Source organism: Prinia subflava, chromosome 14 (assembly GCF_021018805.1).
Source record: "Prinia subflava isolate CZ2003 ecotype Zambia chromosome 14, Cam_Psub_1.2, whole genome shotgun sequence".
In the NCBI taxonomy this organism is placed as follows: domain Eukaryota; kingdom Metazoa; phylum Chordata; class Aves; order Passeriformes; family Cisticolidae; genus Prinia; species Prinia subflava.
The window spans coordinates 13,366,382-13,384,608 of NC_086260.1; the positions used below are offsets into that span (position 1 = coordinate 13,366,382).

Here is an 18,227-nt window from a genome sequence, read left to right on the forward strand (position 1 = left end):
GAGCCCCTGCTCCACACGCAGCTCCTGCTAGAGGGGTGAAGCTGCCCCTGGCTCTCCCTCCCCTGCAGCCACAGGGATGCTCTCGCTCCTTTTATCCCGACAAACCCCCACTGAAAGACGCCCGTGTGTGTTGCAGCCGAGCTGGAGAAGCAGAAGGGGGTGGTCCGGCCCAGCATGTCGCAGTGCTCCAGCCTGAAGAAGGACTCGGGGAACGGGACGCTGCCGCGGCCGTGCCTGGATGACAGCTACGCGGGCGGCGAGGGGCTCAAGCGGAGCGCGCTCAGCTCCTCCCTGCGGGACCTGTCCGAAGCAGGTAAGCGCCGCTCTCCTCCTGCCCTCCGCATGCAGCGCTGCTCCACCGCCTCGCCCTGCGCCTCCACAAATAGCGGGGTTGGGATCTCACACTCCCAAAGAGCTCCTTTCCCCCTCTCGTGGTTAATTTGGTTTGTTTTTTACCCTTGTTCTGTTAAGCGGCCGCTGTTTGAAAGCGTTTAAGCCGTTGTAGGTTGGTATAGAAACTTTTAAAGGACAGTGAAGACAGAGGAAAAACTAAGTTTTTAATGAAACAGAAACGATCGACTTGTGCTAGGAATAATTCACTTAGTTTTCCTTTCTTTTTTTTTCATCTACTTTGCTTTTTCCTCCTGATAGAGTAGGCGTAGAAAGGGAAGGAAGGCTCCTGGTCTCTGTGTCACGAGCGCTTTCTGTGTGTTCTGTGCTCAAGTGTACCTGTGCTACCACCTGGATGAATGAAATGGAGTGAAGGCCCACTAAACTCTAGAGCTGTGGCACTCAGTGTGTCCCTGGTGCTCTTGGTTTGTAACTCAGACACAGCTCCTAGTTCTTGCACAAAGAGGTTGTTGTGAAGTACTCTTGGCAGTAAAACCAAAGAAGCCCTGGTGGACAAGAGTGCTGATAGCCCACAAAGCCACTGATGTGTCTTCAGTTTTATTAACTGATTAAAGACTGGAAAGCAGTGGTGGTGTGATTTTTTTAGCCAAAGCAAGCCAAGAGAAGTTGGACATGTTTTTATTTGATGCTTTGCCTCACACCTGGCATAGCCATGTAATCTTTCAGTGTTAAAGATTCCTGTCACTGATAAGAACTCTTATCTGAACACCATGTCCACTGTTCAGAAAGTACTTCCAGGGACAGTAGCAGCTCTCTTTTTTTAACTATTTGTTTTTTAGTCCATAGGCTGTGTTGCATACTCTGCTTTGTTCTTTCAACTGCAGCGATGATGTACAGTGTAGTCATAATTTCAATATTCTGTATATCTTTGGTAGTTGACACCTCTTACCCATTTCCCTTCTTGAACTAGATAAGATATTTTAGCTATGCTGCAATAAATAAAATGGTTGTAAAATGATAGCCTGTGTTTTGTGGGTATGTGTATGTGCATACAAATATGTAGAGAGTGAGCTCTTTCAATTCTTTTCTTCTCTGTTTAGGCTTTCATACTCACATCTCCATGTGCTTCATTAAAAAGACTTAGGCCCTTGATCCAAAATCAGGCTGAAGTTGAATCTTGGTGCTTGCTCGGCTCCAGTGGATTTTAGATCAAGCCCTAGTCTTCACCACTCTTATCTTTCAGATTTGAGGATACTCCATCATCCTTTTCTGTTTCGGTTTTATTTCATTAGAATGAGAACTACCATATTGTTAATATGTGAGTTCAGTGGGTATCTGCACCCCAAATGTGATTTCTGACTAATTTTTTCATTCCATCAGAATTACTCATCCCTCTCTTTCAAACACTGCCATGTATTTGAATTCATATTATGGGTTTAATTCAACAAACCAGCATTTGTAATCACAAACACATTTCACAGGGCATGCCTACAACGGGCATGCTTATTACTGAAAATAACCTTTTTCCATGACAAAAAGTACAAATCACTCACAGACTGCAGGGTTTATCAATGAGTTTGTTAAACCCAACTAAACTTAATTTTAACCTGAAATAGCTGAGAATTATGGAGAGCTTCTGTTTGGTCTTGTGCAGTGCAACTGACTTGAGAAATGACCTGCCTGTTATTTGCTTTGTTATTTGGTGGAGTGACTTCAGGGAGATGATGCTTATCTTTCCTGCCTCCTCTCAGGGGATAGTTTCCATGTGAGGCTAATTTTATTTTTAATGCGGGAGAAGTGATCCATAGAAAAGGAAAGAAATCTCTTTCAGCTAGGAAGATACTGCACCCCAGTGATTATCCCAAATTGCTTCTCTAAAACAGGACTCAGTTAGGTTGCCTCGAGTCCTTTTGTGGATGAAACACAGGATCAACAAGAAGGAGGAACAGGAGTGTGTGGGCTGTAGGAAAGTGGATTTTTAGAGAGACCCTTTCTACCTTTCGTCAGAAATAAATCTAACAAACATGAGAATCTAAATCTAATAACATGAGAAAATGGCCTGGTTGCATATTTATGCAGGAAGGCAGGTAAATGTCCAGTGAACATTGCAAACCCAAATTTTTAACTGGGAATGTGACTGAAGAGCATTTGGCTGCACAGGTACATGACAGAACTATTTAAGAAAATCCACTGCGGTCCCCCAGACATCCCAGTAAATGCAGGCTGTGGGAAGTGACTTTAAATTTCTCTGAGTGACGATTCAGAAGCTTCTGAGAGCTGACAAATGCTGACACCCTGGCTGATTCTGCCTCCTGAGCTGGAAATGCACAGAAAAGCAGGATTTGTCCATCAGGAATCCTTTCCTGAGGGTGGTCCCATGAATTTGCCACAACAGCTCAACTCCCAGCTGGAAAGGGTGTGCTGAGGATCTCTTCTCTGAGAGATGCTGTTGTTCCTTGTGGATTGACAGTTCTTTCCATGGAATATAAAACAGAATGTGGCATCCAAGTGTTCCAAGATGTAATTATGTCAAAAATATTTAGGGCTTTATTTTTTCTCCAAAGAGAAATGTATTATTTATATTGCACTTTCTTGAGCTATAGTCAAGGAAGAACTGAATTTATTTGTTCCAGACTTTGAAATTCTTAATTTGTATTAAAATATTAGAAGCCAGACAAATTTTAATGCATCTAAAGCTGAGTTTTATGAGTTTACAGAAAGATGGGAAAAGTGTGATGTCCCCTCATGGCCAGTGCTCCACAGGACGAATGGTTTGGTCACTAAAGCAGAGCAGGAAGGATTGGATTGGTTGTGTTTCCCATTCCATTCCTCCCACTTTTCTAGACTGATTTTAGGTTCTTTAATTTGAATTCCAGCCACTTTGAGTTGCTGGGGGACCCAGTGCTTTTACACTGAGTTTATAGTGGAATTCAGACTTTATTCCCACATCCCTAAACTGTAAGGTGGGAATATTTACACACTGAACTGGTTTAAAAATTGCAATTTACTTGTTTGCCCCAGTATCCCACAACTGGCACAGCCAGGCTGTACTGCCCAAGTGAGAGTGGTACAGTGGTTCCTTTTATTGGGAGCTGGGCTTGTCTAAAACAGCCACAGACCAAAAAAGATTGCTTCAAAACTGAACAAAAAGTATTTCCAGGATTAAAATAATTCTATTTCACTGTGAGATCTTAAGACTATACCTGTTTCACACAGAAAACAAGATGAAAACGTCAAGGTGACAAAGAGTCTTTTCCCCCTCAAAAGTGGCCTCTCTAATAATTGGAGAGAGTAATTTGATTTAAAACTTTTTCCCCAAGACACACAAAGCCAGATCATAATACAATATTTGGCTATCAATTATCTCACTGGCCCAGAAGAGTTTCAAGAACTACAGAGCAGCAGTGAGAAATATTTCCCTGTCCTGAGCTGATCTGCAGCCTGAGCTGGGAGATCACCACACATCCATTCTGCAAGGTGCAATGGCTTTTATTAATGAAGCTCAGTTTTCTTTTGGCATGGTTAAGTTTGTAAAAGTCTTGTAATCACTTCCTATTTCTACTAAAAATTTGTAATATCCTTGGCCCCATATAATGCATGTTCATGTATGAAGTTAAAGAAATATCTTTAACTTACATTTGTGTAAGTTAAAGATATTTCCTACAGGGATTATTCAGATCTAACAGATAAGGTTAAATTAATTGAAATTTAATTATATAAAATCAATTAAAGCCCATTTTAACAGCCTGAAAAACTTAAAGTAAGCATAATATATTAAGCAAAACTAATCTTCAGATTTGATAAATACCACCTTGCTTTATACCACAGCTGCCAGTACATCTTAGATGCAGTTCTAGTCGAGAATCACCATTTCCCTGGGATGCATGTGAAGGCTGGAGCTCTAGGGAGGCATTTCTGGGATGGGATGCCGTCCCAAAGACCAGGGAACAGTCTGGAATAAACACAGTAAACTGGCAGGGGGAATGCTGCAGGGGATTTACTGAGTAGCCTTCCCATCACACTGCATGACAGCACAGAATTGGGTTCAGTTTGTTTTTAAGAAAATGAACGAAGCCTCTGGACAGTGATAGTGCCTATCTGAAGGAAATTACAGGCATTTTAAGCAGGATTTTTCTGTTTGTTCTTGGCTTTGCAAGTACTACTCTGCCCTGAAGTTATTCTGAGCAAAATTCCATCTGTCGCTCTCTGTCCGTATTTACTGTGTCCGTGGTTATTTGATCAGACTGTGACTCCTGCCATATGCAAAAGGCATTGGATTGTTGTGTTCTCCTTCATTTTTGGCCACGTTTAATGCCCCGTGTCAGTCTTATTTGCAACCCTGACTGCCGAGTTCGAGGTGGCTGCCGCAGTGTGTTTGCATCAGCAAGCAGGAGTGATTGGAGTGTTAATCAGTACTAATCCCGTTATCAGAGCAGAAAAATATCAAAGCCTGACTAGCAGTCAAAATAAGGGATTTTCAAACCCAGGTTTTCTTGGAGGGCTCATAAGATAGTTGAGCTCTGGTTTGGCTGAGGCTAAAACTGCAGCAGGAGATAAAGCAGTGAGCTTTTGACAAAGAGCCCATCCAGGGGAATTGTTCCAAATCCCAATGAATTTTACAAGTCAAACACAACCCCTTGACCACAAACACCTTCCCCTCAATTTAATGTCACTGCAGAGGGGTTTGTACTGGGGAGCAACCCTTCATAAGAGGGGAAAATGTTCCAGTAGCCTGGAACTGTAGCTTTTACGAGAAACTTGTTTCAGGGCAGTGTCCTGTGACCAACCAGGTCAATGTAATGCTTATAAATCCAGTAGGTGGTAGGTTTTGGTCATACTGATCCTTTGGGTAGTCTGAGTTGTCCTGTGAGCAGTTCCAGTGCTCCCTGGTTCTGATCCCAGGTGCATTTGGGGTGTCTGTGGTGAGGGTATGTCACTAATTGCTTCAGTGATGCTCAAATCCTGACATTCTCCCCCAAAGCCACCTCTCAGAGTAGAAGATTCTGAAGGCAGCAGGGCACCAGTGCAGGGTGGAGATTGTCTTTGATATTTGGCCTTGCAGGAAAGCAAGGAGAGAGTGCAGAGAAAGCTTTGGTTTCTAAAGCCCTGCAGATTTTAGGGAAGCTCTGAGCACCTGAGGCCTCCTCAAAGCTCAGATTTGTTCCTACACCCTGCCAGAAAAGTATTCTGAAACTTTGCAAAACAAAGCTCCACGAGCTGTCTTCTAAAAATCCCTGTTTCCACTGCAGCCAGATGCTATTTTCTCTGCTGTGAAGTGAGAAAGAAAATCTGGGATCCTGTGTCCTAGACAGCCACTGAGGTGTTCTGGCTCTTTAGGCAAACAGTCTGGAGTTTCACGTGGGGGTTTAGGGAAAAGTCTTTGCAATTTGAGACTGTTGGAGTACAAATCCAACATGCTTAAAGATAAAGCACTGCACAGCTAAACAAACAAAATCTAGCCATAATGTCAAGACAGATTCCAGATTTACTGATCAAAAATTAAGTTTAGTTTTTCTAAACCTCATGAAAGAAGATTGTATGAAATCCACTGAGGTTCAAAGCTGAAATTGCAATGATAAAATCGATGAAATGATAAAAGTGATGAAGTGATAGAACCAATGAAGTGATAGACTCGATGAAGTGACAAAATCGATGAAACGATAAAATCAGTGAAATGATAAAATCGATGAAGTGATAAAATCAATGAAATTATAAAACTGATGAAGTGATAAAACCGATGAAGTGATAAAAACGATGCCCCTCAAAGTGCCCCACACTGAAGTTCAGAATACTTCAACATTAAATTTTGCATTTCAGTTAATGCCACCCCACAATATATCTCAATGTTTAAAGAAAAAAAAACCCCTTCATGGCCGATTAGATTCCAGGACACCAAACCATTTAAAGCCGTTGCTGCCCAGCATCACAACCACAGCGCTAACCCAGCTGCTCAAACACGCGAACTTCAAGAATTGTGCGAATCCACCAAAAAATCCAAAATCACCCCCCGCTCGTGCGAGTCGATCCCCAACAACAAGCACCCTCCAAATTGCCACTCCAGCCCTGAGAAGCCAGGCAGGTGCAGAGAGTTGCAGTCCCTGCTGGCCCTAAAGCTGAGGGGTTGTGCGGGGCCGCAGCTCTGGCGCCGGTCGTGTCGCAGTCTCTAATCTCTGCTGTTGCATGTCCTGGGCAGGCAAGCGTGGGCGACGCAGCAGTGCAGGATCGCTAGACAGCAATATGGAAGTAAGTAGGAAGCTCCTGATGTCTAGCTGGATGTGATGATGTGCATTTCAAACCTTTCTTTTATATACATACATATTTTTTTGCTCTTTTTTCTTCTAACATATATATATATTTATATATATAACCTGCCTGCCACGAATAAAATGCATGCCTAGGCTACTCACTCTGTATTCTTCCAGCTTACAAAGCACTGACAGCTTGTTTTAGAGCAATGCCGTTTTTGGTTTGAGCTAACCTTGTTCCCTTTGTTCCTGCAAGCATGGTTAAATGGATATGATGTGTCCTTTTGCCACCATTTCAGTCTGGTCCCAGCTTAAAAGCCCACTTGCTCTTTGTTACCAAGTACACTGTTCTTGCTGTTTGATATTTAGCTACAACTATTGACTGTCATGCTCAACCATCCCCATTGCTTATTTTCGAGTTCAATTGCTAAATGTATGCAGTCATGACACCATGGAATTGCACAGATAGGGCATGGGAGGATAAAAAAATTATTCAGATAGGTGAATTCAATGTGGATTTCATGAGATTTCATTCATCTTCAAACCATTTATATATACTGTTCATGTCTCTGAATTCAGCTTGCAGATTTTTTCTTTTTTTTTCTCCGTTTTTTTGGTGTTTATTTTGTGTTTGCTTTAGGTAGATTGCAGTTTAAATCTAGCACACTTTGCCTAAGTACTGTTGCATCCCATGACTCGTTAAAAATATAAACCCTGAACTTCCAACAACTAAATTCCAGGCTAAATAATAGAGAATGTTGGACCACAGGTCAGAATAATACAATAATTTCTAATACATAGAAATCTTAGTGGCAAAAATGGTACGGTTCCATTTAACACAAAATGCAGAGGTAGCAGAGGTAGGCCTGAGAAGCAGCACTGTCACTGTAGTAGTGGAAAACTACTATAAATAAAGATTAAATACCATTTTAAAATCTGAGCTGTAACTGTAATATTTGCTGCTCTGTGTTTAACTCTTTAGGTTGAATTTAATGTAGCGCCTTTTTTTTTTTCTTTTTTGTGGTAAAAAAGCAAGTATGTGATTTTTTGCAGTATTTTAAGATGTATTTTTCCTTTAAAAACACACTCGTAGGTTTTATATCATGTTACTCTTCCGTGACATTTTTTAAAATTTAAAGTCATGTCTTTGGATGTCAAAGTACTGAGAGAAAATCACTCAGTGTTTAACGTCCCCTGAGAAGGGCACGAGTGCCCCATTGGCAACTTAGGGAAGGCAGAGATAAAATTTCCCCTAGAACTCTTTGGCATAATCCACCCATGTGAACCCTAAAGGAGGAGTTTGTGGGTCAGTGTGAACTTTTTTTTTTTTTCCTTTTTATTTTTTTTGTTCCTTTTCGAACACTTCGAAGATTTTTTTTTTAATTTTTATTTTCTATTAATTTCTTTTTAGGGGTCCATCATTAGCAGTCCTCACATGCGCCGAAGAGCGACATCAACCCGAGAGTGTCCATCTCGCCCTCACCAGACTATGCCCAACTCCTCCTCACTCCTAGGGTCCCTGTTCGGTGGCAAGAGGGGCAAGGCCCCCTCGCAGAGCCACGCGGAGGCCGCGGCGGCGCCGCACCCGCACCACGGCCCGTACTGCCACCAGAACCCGCCGCCCTACCACCACCACCACCACTACCACCCGCCCCCGCACCCGCACCCGCACCCGCACCCCTACCACGGCCACGGCCACGGCCACGGCCACGGCGCCTTCGTGCCGCACCACGCCGCGCACCACGCCCCGCACCACCACGCGCCGCCGCCGCCGCCCGCCGGCACCAAGCCCAAACACAGCGGCATCAGCACCATAGTCTAGGCCTGCACGCCCTCCTCGGCGCTGCTCTGGTTTTAAACCCGGCTGCAGAGGCACCTGCGGGAAGCAACAACCCACAGCGTCAGTTTGTACCTAGGTTCAGTGAGCTTCCAGGCTTGCCGGTACTAAATAAAAGAATTGCAGTTAGCCCAGGCCACCCTGGTTTTACTTACCCACCGGATAGACGTTCACCACCGGCTGGTTAGCTCAGATGTCCAAACCTGCCTTGAAAACGTGCTGCTTGCTGAATCTGAGGAAAGCCACCTTTTACACCCGACCCCCGGACAGTTTTACACTCATAACAAGTAGTTAGCCTATGGAAAAAAACAGGGAAAAAAGTGAGACAGAACCAAGTGTTGCATTCTTGCTCTTTTATTCTCAATGGGCAAAAAAAATAAGTAGACCTGATATGGTTGATGAAAGTACGTAAGTAAACTTTATATAATATAAATATATACATATAAATATATATATATACTGTATAGTTAACATTTGTGCTTGGAAAGAAAATTTTTTCAGTCCACAAAACTAGCAATATAGACTTTACAAGGAATTCCACTTACTTGATAGGACAGTATAATAGATGAATAGCATATGAAAGAGTAGACCAAAAACATTAAACGTTAGAAACCAATTTCAAACATTTCAATATTTTCATCACGAGTCCCCCGGACTTGTTAAGATTTCTAAGCAATCATTACTAAACGTGCCAAGTAACATAGCATTTAAATGTCGTAGTCCAATACTGCTTTGTATAAATCCTTATTTTATTAACACGATGATATCATACGTAATCAGTATTAGAGCTGCTCTGCTATTTCAGGTAAGCAAACTCGTTAAGATGCAGTAATTATTCCGTAGCAATGGAGGGTGCTCTCTTACCAGGGGGCACCTCCAGGCATTGGTCACACAAGTTCTTAGACACTTTAAAGGCTGTGATAACTGTGAATTTACATGATCCACATTTCTTTTGTAAGCATATGGATTGAACGAGCACACGGGAAGAGTTCGCCAGGTGCATGTAAACACTGCAAAAACATTCATCTCAAACATGAAAATGGCAAACCTCCATCCTTCTCAGCTACTTTGGTTCCATAATTTCTCATTTTTACCCCCAGCGAAGCTGAATTCTAGTCCAGAGTGTTTCCAGTGGAAGTGCTCTAAAACTTGAAGGTTTGTTTTAGAATTTAGTATAGGGTTTTTATATATATATATTAAAAAAAATTAAAAATCTGTAATTCCATGTAGCCATGTGCTAGCAACGAAGTGGCTTTACCATTTTTACTCATCACATTTGTTAGTTTGAAGCACCCAGCACTCAGCAGGCTGAGTTTATGCTCAAACCCTCACTTCCATAGTCCAGTTAGCTGCAAGACATCACATAACAATAGGCTGTGCTGTTGTTGCTTATGTGTTGTAACCAAACCATTTGCAAATTTCTCTACAATTTGTATCCCCAAATCCTGTACAAAGTTATCCATGGCGCCTACTTTGTAGTTTCAGCACTTTGAGCCACTGCAAGGACTTAACACCTAAACAGTAGAGACAAAGGAATCACTACTGCAAAACTGTACCAGCCTAAAAGCAAACCTTGAAGAGGATGAGCAGAAAGTTCCAGTAAGAGATGGGTAAAATAATCTCAGCTCCAACCAGTCGGGTTTCTGTGTAACAGTAATAAAAGTGTCCCAAATTAGGAGGACGTGGGAGCAACAGAGTGACCTGTCACGTTGGCTTGCCCACGGCATCTCTGGCGTGGGGAGGATGGGAGAGGTTCAGTCATTTTTTTCCCTTTCACACCACGGACACCACAATACCAGCAAAACTGCAAACTGAGCACTTTGTTCACCTCCACGGAGAGCAAATACAGCAATCTAGAGTTTAGCCTTTTGTTTCCAGCAGTCCACCTTTGTTTCACACACGTGCAATTCGTTTTCCCCTTCCGCTCCTTCTCCTCGGAATGATCTCCATGAGAAGAAAACAAGTGATTATTATTTTTCTGTATCTCTCATTCTGTTCTAAGTTCTTACCTTAAGAGGGCTCGAGGGTCCCCTGAGGCTCTGTTCCTTGCAGTTTCAAAAATATATACTGTTCTTATAAGGGAAAGTAGAACTGTCTGCATGTCATCTAATGTTATTAGTGTGAGGCTACACTCTACATATTGTATAATTGCAAAATATATCAGTGTTACTGTTGATATTAGTTGAAGTAAAGTGATAACATATTTCAATATGTAGGCTTTTCTTCATACATCTGTACCAATAGTAGAGTCTAACTGTAATTTATAGGTTGTTCCAGAAAAGATAAAGAACCATTTAGGTGCAAACATCTCTCAGAAACTGCATCTTTTAATTAAAACAGAGGTGAGAAAGCTCCTCTTCACTGGGTGACGGGGTCTGTGCTTGTTTCAGATGCAGAGACGTGATGGAAGTAAAATTCTGTATATGGAATAAAGGCAGAACATGCAGTAGCAGTGGAGAGGAAAATCTGACTCGCTGTGTTGATTAACACTGAAGATGTTAAATCTCCCAGATCCACATTTGCTTTATGTTTAAAAACCCTTTTCATTCATTTAAATTAGAGTTACATTTAAATATTCTGTACTTAAACAGTAAGCCACAGTTGAGTGCCTGACCACTGATTTTCCATGTTCAATCAATGTGTTTGTGAACCAAAATGTTGAGATGTCACAAACGTGCATGCACAGAAACATTTCCACGTGGTGCCAGGGACACTGGGGAGAGGCTGTGCCTCCCTGGGCACGCAGAGTGTGAAATCACAGATCATTTGGGCTGGTTGGAAACCAGAACTGCTCACGTGAGAGCACAGCATTTGGAAACTCTTCTTTCCAGACAATGAGGAGAAGCAGTGGACTTGACTTTTTTTTCCCTAGTTTTGTTCTGTTTTGTTTCTTAGACTGTGTGTTTCTGTGTTCTCCAAACAAAGGTGTCTTGGTGTCAGCACAAGTCTCCAGACCTTTGCTGCTTGTTTAGGGTGTAGTAAAATCCTCTCTGACTCCGTCCTTGATCAACAGTTGCTTAGAGTAGCGTGGGTCATGCCTAGAATAGGAAAATTCCAGCACTTGGGCTCAAAAACATGAATTAAAAAGAGTTCTTCAGCCTGCAGGCAGGAGTAGAACGGTGAGGGTTTTTTCTCAGATGCCATTGCCAATTCCAAACTGGTACAGAACTGCAGAGAGTGACCGTGGTTCTCTCTTCCCATAAACAATGAGGCAAAGCAGTAATGCTGATTGGAACAAATGAAAGGGAAATGGAAAGAACGAAGGTGTGGCAACAACACAAAAAATCTTTTCTGGGACAACAATCAAATATATATTTGGGGGTTTTATTTTTTTAAGTTAAGAATGAAATGTAAAACAATGTAAAAAAAACCAAAAAATCAAAGTTCATCCTAATATAATGTGCGTCTTGTATTGCTAAAAAGAAAAGAGTCTAACATACAGTGTAGAATGATTTTCCCATCATGTACTGCATGCAGCAGAAGCCTCTTGTTTCTTGATAAAATGAGCTGAAAGAGTCAGCAGATATTTAAACACTGAATCTCTAGATGTTGACTTGCTGTTCCATATGAAGCTGTGTGTTTTCTGCAGTTAAGCATGCATTTTGCTGTTCCCTTGTAAAATACCATCGCACTTCTTGCCTGCAAAATGGATTCTCGTGTATATATTTCAAAGAAAAGTGGAACCAATAACAAGATTCAAATTGGAAAAGAGAAAAGGGGGTGGTGAAAATGGGACCAGTAGGGGGAATAGAGTATTCTCTAAATTGTACATAGTGTGTAAATTAGCATTACTATCAGTCTGCAGTCACTTTGAGGTTGCCTATCTCCTGCTAGGAACTTAAATCAGCTTTGAGTTGTATTAAACTGTTAGAATTAGGTCTTGAATGCAGACTGTTAAAGACTTCAAAAATCATTATGCTTACAAGAAGCTTCTGTTCTGGGGAGGCTCGAGACCCCTTTTGTAACTCTGGGGAAGAAAGGAGTGCTTTCATTTTAATATGCATTCTGTTTGTAAGTAGTAACAGACCCTATTGATGTAAAACTATAACTGTGATCATGTGGAGAAATCAAATAAATCATTTAAAACTCCTCGTTTCTCATTTTGTGCAATCCAAGAGCTTCAACTCTTCATGTTTGAAATGAAGGAAATCCCTTCCAGTCCTGCCCCACTGAGGCAGTGGAATTATCCTGCTCCCTTCCGAGGGGCTGGGGACTGGAGATGAGGTGGTGGAGGTGGTGAGTGGAGTCTGGGGCCCTGCTCACTCAGCTTGGGGTGGTGCTGCAATAAATTTGGTTCTAGAGTCGCTAAAGAGCAATGAATCCAGCAGCCAGGTGTGCAGACAGACAGGGGGACAGTGACCCAGCAGCCAGATGTGCAGACAGGGAGACAGTGACCCCGGCAGCCAGATGTGCAGACAGACAGGGGGACAGTGACCCAGCAGCCAGATGTGCAGACAGGGAGACAGTGACCCCGGCAGCCAGATGTGCAGACAGACAGGGGGACAGTGACCCAGAAGCCAGATGTGCAGACAGGGGGACAGTGACCCAGCAGCCAGATGTGCAGACAGGGTGACAGTGACCCAGCAGCCAGATGTGCAGACAGGGAGGCCCTGCAGAGCCCTGGTGGACAATTCCCAACCCCTGGACAGTGCTGACAGGTTTGAGACCTTGTGGCCCGGGGGCTGTGTCCAGCTGAGCCCGGGTGGCCTCAGGAGCTCCTGCCCAGGGCCTTTGTGCCCTGCCTGGGGAGGGCTCCCGTTGTCCTGGCCAGGGCCAAGGCTGCTCCACGGACCCCCAGGAGCTGGCAGTGCCTCTGTGGGCATGGGCAGGGAGCCCTGGACCCCAGCACTGAGCAAGTCCTGCCCAGTTACTCCTCCTCTCTGTGCTGGTGTGCTCAGTCTCCAGCCCAGAAGGATCCTTTGGCTTCCCAGGGTTTGAATTACACCCTGCAGTTACATTGGAAAATCACCTGTGGGATATCCCAGTGTGTTCTGACCTTGGTGCACTTCCAGCATTTCAGGGACTGCAGTGTCTGTAAAGCCTGGCCAAGCAAATGCTCAGCTGGCAATTAAACTGAATACTGTGCTTGCTTCTGTTTTCTATGAATTTTAGGAGATTCTTGAATTATTTTGTGGGAATAGTCAACTATGACCTGTTTCTGGAGGGCTCTAATTTCAGGATGTGCATCTTCATCAATGATTCTCGTGTTGATAGGTAAGTACACAGTTACCACCATCCCCTGTGCCACCCTCTGAGCTGTGGGACCCCTTGGAAGGTGACAGTGCCTCTGTGCCACAGAAACATCCTCTGCTGGAAACAGAAGAATTTGCAGAGCTGTTCTTCACTGAGACTTCCATTCCTGGTTTAGAAATTAGGATTGGTAAAATTTGAATACATTTTGAGAAGGCAAGAGGTCTGCACATGGCAGTGCACACACAGATTGCAGCAATGAGTTGTCATGCAATAAACAACTCAAGCTCTTCTAGACAGCAGCTTTTTAGCAACAAGTTCTTTTCCAAGTGGTTTTTTTTTGTATTTTTTGTTGAAATAAAGAAATGCAAGATTAAAAGGACAGAAAAACAAAACAAAGAACTTTAAATGTTTCATCCATGTCTTTCTTCAGATTTTTGTTGACGCAACAATCAATGAATTCCACTTAACTTTGTTTTTTCCGGTTGGCTGTAATGATTGATTTTCATTCAGAATTTCATAAAAACAGGTATAGTATTTAAGTGTATATTTATTTTATTTTAATAGTTGTGCAGTGTTTTATTCATCTCCACCCTGTGTTACAGCTGCATTAAGTGCACCTTTCCCAAAGGAATCTTTCTGGATTTTTTACCCTACTTAGCGATTTTTGCTGCTGTATTTTGTTGACATAAAATTCCTGGAAGACAACATAGCACAACCAGTCTAATAGAAATATCTAAATGACACAAATATTTCATTTTAGGTGTATTTTTTAGTAGGCATTCTTTCTCTTTCCTATTATTTCAAGAATTAAAGCCAAATCCTGTATTACTCAGCAAAGCTAAATCAACTGCAGGATGAGGCTGGTGATGAAAGTCAGGAAAATCTTCAATTAATATTTCTGCTGGAAGTACTTCCTCAGCTAAGCAACTTAGATGAAAGTTGTGTGGGTGATGCTGACTTGAAGCCATCACTTTTTTAAAATGTTTAGATTTATCATTTTTGCCATGTGTGAATAAATGCATAATTTTAGGGATAATTTTTTTTTAAAATCCCCTTTATTTAGCATTTTTGCAGTAACTGAGATGTGAAATTAGCAGCATGGTTCATGAGACACAGCAGCTGAAAGCAGCCACAGGAGAGTGCAGTTGATCAGCTCTGCTGGGAAATGACACCACTGGAGCTTCCATTTATTTTTCATACTTGGACACAGTGCTTTAGACAGGGCTGTGTAATGAGCAAAGCAAAAATGATCTGTCTTTAACAAGATGAGCAGGGGAAATTCATTGCAAGGCAAATGAAATATTAGGAGTGTAAGATGGAAATGTCTTTGCTCTGCAGCTTCTCAGCTCTGCCACAGCACAGTGCCTCCTTTGATGAGGAAATGGGCCCTGGGTTTGTGTCCAGGGAAGTGGGAAAAGCAGGGACTGTGCAGCAGTTCTGTGACTCAGCAGTGGGATCAGAGTGAACCAGGGCTGGAAATGAATTCATTTAATCATTGCCAGATTTTGTAGTGATTTTTTTATAGGAGCAGAGCTCAGCTGAGTGTGGGACCCTGCAGGGAGGTGCCTGCCCCTGTGAGCATCTTCCACCAGCTCCCCATGTGCTCTTGGCTGATTATTTCTTCATTTTGCTGGCTAATTAATATTCCTTTATGTCCATCTCCAACAAGAGAGAACATTTGTATTTAATGATTCATCCTGTATATTGTCCTTGCCATCTTTCTGGTAGTCTCTGCTTCTGCCTCAGCTCTTACACTGGGCTCCAAAATGATGACTCTGCTGTAATTAAAAATAACATCCAAAAAAACCCCAACCAAACCCCAACAAATCAACCAACCAAACACATCCCTGCAATCACCAGAGCTGGGGATACTTCTGCTATCTTTCAACCCCTGAGTCTGGAAGAGCAGCAACCTTTTCCAGCCCAGTGACAAACATGCTGAATATTCCAATTCAGACTTTATGCATCCCAGGTGTTTATAGCCCTGAATTTTTGTGGCTTTTCAGCAGGTTTTAAAAATGTCCTTGATTATGTGCTAATTCCTCTGCTATGCCAGTCTGTAAATTTTCAAAATCGCTTTTGTGTATTGCGTATTTGTGTATTTTGTAAAAGCCATTTGTGTATTTTATGCCTGAAGGGGGAGGAAACTTTGTTTCTGCTCTTCCTATTTTTTTTGCTGCAACATGCAGCTTTCTGGGCTGTTGCAATATTCCATGACCCTGCTCACATATTTGCAGACTGCCAGTGTAGCTTCATGCAAATATATATATATATATATATGTATATGTATATGTATATGTATATGTATATGTATATGTATATGTATATGTATATGTATATGTATATGTATATGTATATGTATATGTATATGTATATGTATACACACACCTGTCTAAACATTAGTAGTTAACCACAGGGCACGTGTCCTGAACAATTCTTCTGACTGCAGGAATTTGGAATGATTTTGCAAAAAAACTGATGAAAAGGCATTTTGGGTCATCTGTTCCTCTTCCCAGATGGGAAAAGGGAGAAACAGGTGCCTCAGCTGGGATGGAGCAAGTTATTGGACTGATAATTATTAATTAAATGGTCCTGAGCTCATGGAGCTCCTTCCTTCTCTCCAACGTTAGAGTGTAATAAAGTTTATTTTGGCAAAGAGGTTCTGGACCCATCTCCCTTCTGTACTCATTAATGGTGCCAAGATGTGCTTTATCCACTTACTGCAAGGTCTTTTTATAGCCAGCCCTGTCCTCTCCCTTGTCCCTGTCACCTGAGTGTGACACAGCTCTCTCCAGGCTGGCTGCAGCTCCTTGGGTGCAATCCCACAGCAACAGCTTCTTTCCTGCCCTGAGTTCAGGTTATCTCTGAGCACAAACTTGATTTCAGTACATTCTTTGGCCTATTCTCCCTTGCTTGAAAAATTAAATTAAAAAAAAAAAATTAAAAAAATTAAATTTTTCTGGCTGTTAAAAAAAATTAAAATGTGAAATAAAATATTAAATACTTCAAAACATGAGGCAATTTAGTGCTTCCTTTTAATCTAACATGGCAGAGCTGATGGACAATTTCCCTGCAAGTGCCACCTGCAGTTGTAAGGAATCCCTTTTGTTAACAGAATGTATCTTTATTTTTCAGGAGGTTTCTTAGATGGCCACAGTCCAGTAAGTGTGGATGGACAACAGCTTGGACAAATTATTTATGTATTTGTGCAGTGACTGTGTTAACATCTGTGTTTCAAACACCTCACATCCCTTCCACAGCACGTAACTGGGAGCTAGAGTGGAAATACCAGTTCCTGCCCTCACCTTTCCCAGGATTTGGTTTGTGAATCAGCTTTTTAAAACAATATTCCAAGCCAGGAGGTGATGCAATGAGCACATCATCACATGCCTGTGGGAAAGACAATTATCAATGTCAGTGCAAAACTTTCATACCGTCTGTCAGGTTGAAAAGGAGCAAACAGTGATTGCATAAAGAGAGGAGGAATTTTATGTCTTTTCCTGGAAGGGCTGCAAAGCCTGGTGAATGTTTCTGTAAAGTAATTTAGTAACACTTTTTCAGTAAATAAAATATCTATGTCTCAAAGAGCTAAATGTTATCAGGTCATCTTATTCTCGAACACCAATTTTTAAACAGCTGCTGGAAAAATACAGAAGAATAAAAAGGAAAACTGAAGGGTAATTTTATTGTAGTAATTTACTGATCTTTACTTCTCTTGCATTAATTCCTTCTCAGGAGGGAATTCTTCCACTTGTGTGTGGAATGGGCTGGAATGGACATCACTGTGGGAGTTGTGGTTGTTAACAAAATGTGAGTTATGAGGAGCTGGAACAGCTGAGGGATTAGCTGGCCCAGGAAGGGAATCTCAAATGACGGGAACACGTGGATGAATACCTGTGGCACAGATAGCAGAGGAGTCATAAATAAAAGTGGGGAAAGGAAAAGGCTGGGCAGGCTGCTCAAGCAGAAGGCAAAAATACAGATTTTTTTTTTCCCAGTAGATTGTGCAGTTGTGTGCAGGGCAGTTTGAAGATGTCTCAGGTCTGGATGGGGAGATTCTGCAGAGAACTGCAGCTGCCAGGAGTGTGATTTCAGCTCTGGTTCACACAGCCCTGAAAGGCTGTGCAGGAACAGAGGATTCTCTGTGCCAGGGATGGCCTGCCTGCAGTTTTGTGCTGTGGCTGTGATGCCACCCCTGTGACTGGAAAACCCCAGATGTTTATTTAGGATACGCTCACAGTGCCATCCTCATGCCTGCTGAATGAACACACAGGGTGGAGTGTGCTGGCTGCTGCTTCAGCTCCTTTGAACCTCCTGATGAGGCATCTTTTCCCTGTGCTTCCCAAGTGCCCAGCCTTGTTTTCACTGCTTGGATCATTTTCTTCCAGCAGTTTTTACCATGCTCTGTTAATCCTTTCTTTCAAGCCTGTGTTTACTTGTCCTTTTTGTAAATGCCACTTTGTCACATTCTGCAGTTCCACACAGACCAAAGCAAAACGAGGGCAGGTGGACGTGGAGATGCCTAAAATGAGAGAGTAGCGGCAGCCTTGTAAAGGGCTTGTTTTATTTGAAAGAAATAGTCCAAATAAATTAATTCTACC

General features: G+C 42.3%; 1 protein-coding gene across 11 annotated transcripts in view; it reads left to right on the forward strand.

Moving 5' to 3' along the window:
- The window catches only part of IQSEC1 (IQ motif and Sec7 domain ArfGEF 1), a 260,347-nt gene extending 251,859 nt beyond the window's left edge, over positions 1 to 8,488 (forward strand). For 10 of the 11 annotated variants that reach the window (XM_063411968.1, XM_063411969.1, XM_063411970.1 and 7 more), the window contains 3 exons: positions 137 to 313; positions 6,545 to 6,594; positions 8,008 to 8,488. In XM_063411968.1, the coding sequence (XP_063268038.1) occupies positions 137 to 313; positions 6,545 to 6,594; positions 8,008 to 8,418 (638 nt within the window). In that variant the 3' untranslated portion in view covers positions 8,419 to 8,488. The remainder of the gene's footprint in view (positions 1 to 136; positions 314 to 6,544; positions 6,595 to 8,007) is intronic. The other variant, XM_063411979.1, reaches the window with a different exon arrangement.
- Positions 8,489 to 18,227: the final 9,739 nt, after the last annotated feature.